We start from the raw sequence: 7,872 nt of genomic DNA on the forward strand, positions 1-7,872 counted from the left end.
CAGAAGCAACAGCAGAAAACACTCAACGCCAAAGACACATGGGCTTCGCTAGGAATCTCATTTATCAAGTAAGGCTAAAGGTCACAAGTTCATCAATCTTGCTTTTGTAAAAGATTACATTTAAAATATGTAAATTTTAAAAAGTTAAGCCACACTGAAAAATAACAAAACATGATTTTTAAATTTATTCCTTCTACTACAGAATGAAGAAGTTGTTCAGATGGTGTCACAGCAGCAGGTGGAGCTTGAAAACCATCAAAAAAGCAGCTTTGAAGTAGATGGCTTGCTAAAAGAACTAGAGGAAGAGAAGGAGAGGACGGTCCGTGCCCACATGGAGCTAAAAACTTTAAAAAACAAAATGATGTCCATCAAGAGTCAGGGGAGCTTTGAGGAAACAGAAGTACTGCAGTACTACCGAGATCCTAAACTGGAAGGTGATCTGGCTCATTTAAAGAACAAACTTAACAATGAAGTCCTGAGGCAGAGCTCAACCCAGTCAGAGATTGAAGCAATAAACAAGAAAATAAGTGAGCTCCAGGACGCCCTTAAACACATGTCCCCCAGACTGGTGACTAGAGAGGTAATAGAGCTTGAAGTAGATCCTCAGCTGGAGGAAGAGGCCGCCAAGATGCGACATGAGATAGCAAAAACTAGACATGAAATCCGAATGAAAGAAAGAGAGGAAGTCCAAATGAAGAAGGAAGTCACAGCTTTGCAGCAGAATGGATCACCAATCAAAGAGAGATTATTTGGTAGGGAAGGACAGGATGGCCAAACATTCAATGTATTAAGAACATTTGAATCTGACATTTCTGAGGAGAAAAATAAATGCAGGCTTCTCCATGATGAAATCTTTCAGATAAGAAATCAGATAAACACACTTGAAAAGCTTATTCCGAACATTCAGTCAAAAGCCCTTACTAGGGAGGTAAGAAGGGTTGAGCAAGACCCTGAACTTCTCGCAGAATTCAGCAAGCTCCAAACAAGCTTGGAGGAAGAGAAGTCTGAAAATAGCTTTTTGTCGAAGGAAATATTGGAGCTACAGAAACGCTACAGAGAGGTTCAAGACAGGACGGCAGGTTTCGAGGTGAAAGAAGTTGTAAACGAGATCTATGTAACCGACCCTAATACAGAGATGGAGATTACTCGTCTTCGAAAAGAAATAGAGGATTCAGATGTACAATTTGCTGATCTTAAAAATGAGATTGCAGCGGTAACTGCTGATTTGAACAGGCTTTATTCAGAGAAACCAAGAGTAGAACTCAAAGAAGTTCTCCAAGAGGTGGTAAAAGAGGAAAGAAGCCCTGAAAACAAGCGAGAGATCCAAAGGCTTAATGATCAGGAGAACCGCCTGAGCAGCCAGTGTACATCCCTCCAGGACCAAGTTAGACAACTGCGTAAAGAGAGAGACGAATGGAAGGAGGAAAAGTCAAAAATAGAGACCCAAATTGTCTCCAGAGATGTAATCAAGTATGAGCCAGATCCACTGCTAGAGAAGGAAGCTGACCGTTTGCGCAGGGCCGTGCGAGAGGAAGCACAAATAAGGCGAAATATTGAGGAGATGGTTTTTGACCTACAACACAAATACATTCTGTTGGAGAGACAGAAACCAGAAGAGAAACTGGTTGTTCAGGAGGTTGTACGCCTTAAGAGGGACTCAAGGCAAGTAGAGGAATATGATAGGCTCAGCAGGAGGCTGGATGAAGAATTAAAGAGTCGTCGTCAGTTGGATCTAGAGGTACAGCAACTAAGAACCAAGTTGGAAGACAAAGAGTGTACTTTAAGGGAGAGTGATGAGCGCAAAAAAAGGATTGAAGCTGAATCAAAGCTTAAAGAGATCCGACTACGCATCACACAACTGGAAAATACCCCACATTCGGTTGAGGAGAGTGTAGTAGTTGAGGAAGTACTGAAGATTGAAAGAGATCCAAAGCTGGAGAGAATGACAAATGGTTTGCGTTTTGATATGGAGAAGGAAACTCACAATATTCTGCGCCTACAGAGGGAAATCCGTAATGTCAATTTAAAGCTTCAGATTCTGCAGAAAGAGAAGTCTAATGAAAAGACGGTGTACAAAGAGGTTGTTCGTGTGGAGAAAGATCAAGCTCTTGAAGCTGAGAGACGTCGTCTGAGGGAGCAGGTGTCACAGAACAAATTTGCCAGACAAGACAAGGAGGACGAAATTAGACGTCTCAATAACAAAGTCAACATTTTGATGAGCACGAAATCTAATAATTCAAGAGATGAGGTAACTCTTAATCAAAACAAAGAGGCCCTATTAAGGGAAAATAACAGTTTGACCAGAGAACTCAGGACTCTTGAAGCAAAGAAACACGACATACATCTCTCTTTCCAGCAACGCAGTCGACTGATGAGTGAAAGATCACACATGAGCAAAAAGAGAAGTCTGAAGATGGAATCGGATGTCCAGCAGTTGGAGAGGCAGATCTTGGAAGAGAAAGATAAGATTCATCAACGGGACAGTACAATCCATGAGATTCTGATGCACCTACAGAAAGAGGAACAAGGGGAGACCATGACCAAAGAAACCAATGTCTCTACCAAAATCACAATTTTGGATCCAGAAACTGGCAAAGACATGTCTCCTTATGATGCCTACATCGGGGGGCTGGTTGATCGCCAGCAGTATATTCAACTGGAGGAGCTAGAATGTGATTGGGAAGATGTAACCTCCGTGGGCCCTGATGGAGAAACATCTGTCCTACAAGATCGTAAGAGTGGAAAGCAGTATCCTGTCAGAGATGCTATTAAGGAAGGAAGACTAACAGAGTATGATTTACAATTGTACAAACAAGGCAAGCTTCCTATCTCAGAGTTTGCTCTTCTTGTTGCAGGTGATAAGAACAAGCAATCCAAATTCAACTCAGACACCCAAAAGCCAAATCCATCAGTGAAATCTCCATCTTTAGACATTACCTCTGCCATTGAACTGCAGCCAATTGCAGGAATATTGGACACATATACAGACACCTGCTTTACCATCCACAACGCCACTTTGCAAAAGTTGATTGACCCTATTACTGCCCAAAGGCTGTTGGAGGCTCAAGCGGCAACAGGGGGCATCATCGACATCAGTAATAGTGAGAGATATAAAGTTCACAAGGCGGCACAAAGAGGTCTCATTGAGGGTAGCCAAGTCCAAAGGCTGCTTAATGCAGAGAAAGCTTTCACTGGAGTTGAAGACCCCATGACCAAAGAACGTCTGTCTGTCGGAGAAGCCGTTCAGAAGGGCTGGATGCCAAAAGATTCAGCAATTCGATACATGGAGGCCCAGCACCTGACGGGGGGGCTAGTAGATCCCGCTACTGGTCGCAGAGTTGACATTTGTGATGCCATTGGATCAGAAATGATTGACGGCACAACAATGAAGTATTTGCAAAATGAGGAAGGCTACAAAAAGGACATCATAGACCCTATCACAAAGGATAAGATCAACTACAAGGAAGCTCTGAGTCATTGTAAGAAAGACCCAGCGTCAGGCTTACCGATGTTGCCTGCCTCCTCCAAAGAGTCTGAATATACCCCAGCAAACAACTCTTCAAAATTTTTCCATTTCTGAATTCACTTTAAATGAATACCACAAGTATTTAAGATGACTCAAACTTTCATCACTTTTATCTCATAAAAGAATTGAAGAAGGTTAAGTTTGATAATTTGACCAGTCAATTTTATGAGTCGGTAGGTAAAGAACATAAACTTCTTCTGAGCATCTAACTCTGAGGCCATAATAACCATTGCAACAGTATGCTAGGAACAGTAGGAACAGATCAAGAAACCTATATCAATTAGGTTTCATTTATTTAAAAGTTAGCATGGAGGCAGAAGATATGGAGGATAAAACAGAGATAACTGTTAAGTGTAAATGGTATGCAGAACTGAACGGGAAAATGCCAGACACAACCGAACCGCTCTAACATGGTACTAGTTCATCAGTAGGACTCGGCACAGTTCAGTTCAGGTTCGGTTCTCAGATAACAAAGAGTGCATGAGCAGACCGCGTCATCTTCTGACAGTTAGCCTCCGTATTCATGAAACTTCAGACATTCATAAAAATACTAGCTTTTCTCCTGTGCCACATGATTTCCAGTGATGATTCTGCTTAGCAGTGTGATGAATCTCAACGTCTGTTGTTGTTTCCTGCGTCTGTAAGTCCCAATTGGACTGTCGTTTTTTAATATCCACTACCAAACGCTGACATTGTCAACTAAATTCAACAAAGGCTGCCTTCTTCGCCTGACCCTCCGCAAACTTCCTGAATGTTACGGGCGCCGCCATGTTGGTTTGCTTGTTTAACTCTTGAGAGCAGTAGTACTTCAGACCGCCACTAGGAGGCGAGGAACCACGTTAGCATGGTGTGTAAATGGTCTTAAGGAACAGAGATCAGCACTGTTAACTGATTGAAGCTTGGCACAGGTCGGTTTTCAGAGGGTAGTGGAAATGGGGCTAATCTTTCTTGATTGTACACTAGGCAGCTAGAGAATCCTGAAACAAAAAATAGAATCATGAAATTTGTTTAGATCCTTTTTCACTTACTAAGCATGGACAAAGTTTTAATTGTCAAACTTACACAAAAAGACTAGCAATAATAGCTGGAGCAGAGAGAAACCAAGGCTGAGGATGTGCACAGAAGGAACCTGCTGTTTATCAGTTGTGGTTTGTGGACGTAGATTTAGACGGAAATGTAGTGGAAGCATAATGGAGCATTTGCTGAAAAACTGAGAAAGCATATTGTACATTTGAAAGCTGAAGCATATCAAAACAAGGAGTTAAGATGTAGATCGCGCGTGTAAATAAAATACTAAGCGATATTCAGGGTAGGTATTTGGTACTGGTCAAGATTGTTGAGGGTGTTGATGGTTAAAAATGGCTGTGGCTTTGTTTTTGGTTGATGGCAGTCAAAAACTGATAATGCCCATGTCAATTCCTAGCAACAGCAATAATACTTATGCAAGCTTGGAATCCTGGGGTTGTAAGTTTAAAACCCACTCCCACAGACTGCCACTCTGGGTTTCTGAGCAAGACCCCAGATTGCTCCCGGGCGCCACACAATGGCAGCCCACTGCTCCCCAAGTGGATGGGTTAGACTCAGAGGTACAGGGAGTGGTGGCCTAGTGGTTAGGGCATAGAGCTTGGAACCCTGGGGTTCTGAGTTGAAAACCCACTCCCACAGACTGCCACTCTGGGTTTCTGAGCGAGACCCCTGACTCCTGGGTGCCCTGTGATGGCAGCCCACTGCTCCCCAAGTGGATGGGTTGAATGCAGAAGTAGATTTCTCTAATGTGAGATCAATAAAGTTAAATTATTATTATTAAAATGAAGATAGTCGGCTGCATAATGAAAAGCTTACAAGATCTGTTAATAAAATATGTACTCATGTATTTGACCAACGAGGGAAGCCAGGAAGAGAGTTTGCTTGGTTGTTTAGGTTGGAGTTTGCTGCTCCTGGTGTTGTTTGGTCCAGTTATTTCAGGTGTTACTGCTGTCTTTTCTGGTGGATTGGCTTCCATTGCAGCTTTTATGATTAAATCCATAGAGAAATGCTTAGCTTAGCCTCCTGTTTTACTGGGGAGCTGATCCACGACTGACTGTGCCAACATTGAGAATTGTGTCAAAGTCCAAGAGTGTGCTAATGACTGGAGGTGTGATATAAGTTTATCTGTATTCTGAACTTAAGTCAACATATATCTTATTTATGTTTACTATTAAGTGCTTTGTGTTTTCTTTAGGTTTGGTTATGAAATATACTTTTGTTAATGACAATATAATAGATTAACTCAGAAGATATACTGTTAAATCATAGTAATTTGAATGACAGAATGATTCCTAATGAGGTGCATTTTTCTTAACTAAAAATCCTGTAGGGGAAATATTTGTTCTCTTTTGATGTAATATAAATAAACTGTATATACACTGTTTATATTGAGTAGTATTGTTATTAGAAAATATGAGACATGATGATTTTAGCTTGATTCTGTGTTTAATTAATACTAATTAATAAGATTGTTTGATGTTTTATGGAGAATCAGAGTTGTTAAAAATAAACTTGGCATTGAATAAAAGCATTTAAATCTTGCCCTCTTGTTAATCAGTACTATGTTCAATCTATCAATTTACGCATCCATTGTTGGCTGGTGCCCATCTCCAAAGGTCATTGGGCAAGGGACATGGATGACGTAGATCCTGGACAGGCCATAAATCTGTTATCTTGAATATTATCATCAACACAGACTATAGAAAGGTGTGTAATTCAGGACACTATAATTCACAGATAAGATTATTTTCAGTCTCAAATTCATGAACAAAGCACCAAACCTTGTGAAGATGCAGGCTTTTTAGATTCACTACGAGTCTCAACAATCCTCGCATTTTCACAAGCCCAGAAATACTGTTGCATTTCCGACCTCAGCTGTCAGCAATTCAAAGATTATCTTGCTTTCAGATAAGATATTTCTATGAACTGAACTTTAACCAAGTTAAGCCAACTGGGAACAGCTAATGGGTTCTGTGGAGCAGCTGGGATAGCGGTCACAGATTTGTTTTTTTGAAACTTGGATGACCTCTAAGCTCAAAGTAACATCTTTTAAATAAGAAATAAAAAAAAAAACTCTTAGTATGAAGGACCAGAAGAGTCACTGAAAAAGAAAACCAGCCTTTTCATTTTTAAAATCTAAATCGTGCAAATTGAAATTTGAAAAGCATTTTTAACGACAGATTTTAACCCTTCTAACCCTTTTTTTTCCAATCACCTGAAAATGACGGAGTAATTAGGGCCATGCTAGAGATTTTTTTCCCTTCTATTACGAAAATAAAGTCTTAATATTATGAGAATGAAGTCATCATACACCAACCCTTTTCAGAAAGAAAGCTTCGATCTCCGACCAGCAGATTATGTCCAACCAGCTCCACCAATCAGCAACCAGAGTCCACTTTGACATCCTGCCCAGTTTGATGCTGCTGCTAAAAGATTTCCTGATTGGTCAAACCGATGCTAAAGTAGAACTTCACATGATGCTCCACATTCCTCATTTTAGGGAAGAAAGGGCTTCTTCTTAGAGTTGACATAAAATACAACTTGTTTCTCGTAATTTAAGGACTTTATTCTCCTAATATTACGACTTTATTCTCGTATTTTTATGATTATTCTCGTGAATTTTTTCTCGCAATTTTATGAATATTCTCATAATTCTACGACTTTCTTGAAATAGAAGAAAAGAAATCTCTAGCCTGGCCCTAATACTCCGTCATACCTGAACACAACACAAGACACACCCTTGAGTCTAACCAATCATAGAGCACAAGCGCATTTTATAAGCTGAGGTGAGTTTCGCCAATCAGTTGTGTGGGGGGGAAGCCACCAGAGCACCTGCACTACCGTGGTCTTTAGGAACCGACAGGTGGCGCTGTGTGTTGAATATCTGCAGGAATTGGCCAGGTGAAGCCAGTTGTTGTTCAATTAATGGCGAGCTGCTACCTGGAATAGAACCTGCCTTACAACATATGTTGTCAATAGTCATAAAAATATTAGAATAAAGTTAGATAAAGTAAAGAAAGCTTTGATCTCCGACCAGCAGATGACGGCCAACCAGCTCCACCAATCAGCAACCAGAGACCACTTTGACAAACTGCCCAGTTTGATGCTGGTGTGTTAGCTCCATCTCTGCAGTCACAAAGGAGGCATCGATACAATGGCAGAAAATGGAAAGTCTGCGCACATTTAAACATATTCTACTCGTATGTTATTGTACATGCAGTCATTAATAGCCCAAGAAAATCATCCCATTTATGTGGATTCTTTGGAGACCAGGCCCTCAGACTTTACTGAAACATAACAAGACAGTGAATTAGTGCTTA

At 40.8% G+C, this 7,872-nt stretch overlaps 1 protein-coding gene across 1 annotated transcript in view; it reads left to right on the plus strand.

The window, feature by feature from the left end:
• LOC107100581 (envoplakin-like) overlaps positions 1 to 6,063 on the plus strand; it is a 31,551-nt gene extending 25,488 nt beyond the window's left edge. The window contains exons 20-21 of the mRNA XM_015399120.1: positions 4 to 68; positions 203 to 6,063. Coding sequence (XP_015254606.1) covers positions 4 to 68; positions 203 to 3,580 — 3,443 coding nt within the window. The 3' untranslated portion in view covers positions 3,581 to 6,063. The remainder of the gene's footprint in view (positions 1 to 3; positions 69 to 202) is intronic.
• Positions 6,064 to 7,872: the final 1,809 nt, after the last annotated feature.

Source organism: Cyprinodon variegatus, unplaced genomic scaffold, assembly GCF_000732505.1.
Source record: "Cyprinodon variegatus isolate N-32 unplaced genomic scaffold, C_variegatus-1.0 Scaffold989, whole genome shotgun sequence".
NCBI classification, from domain to species: Eukaryota; Metazoa; Chordata; class Actinopteri; order Cyprinodontiformes; family Cyprinodontidae; genus Cyprinodon; species Cyprinodon variegatus.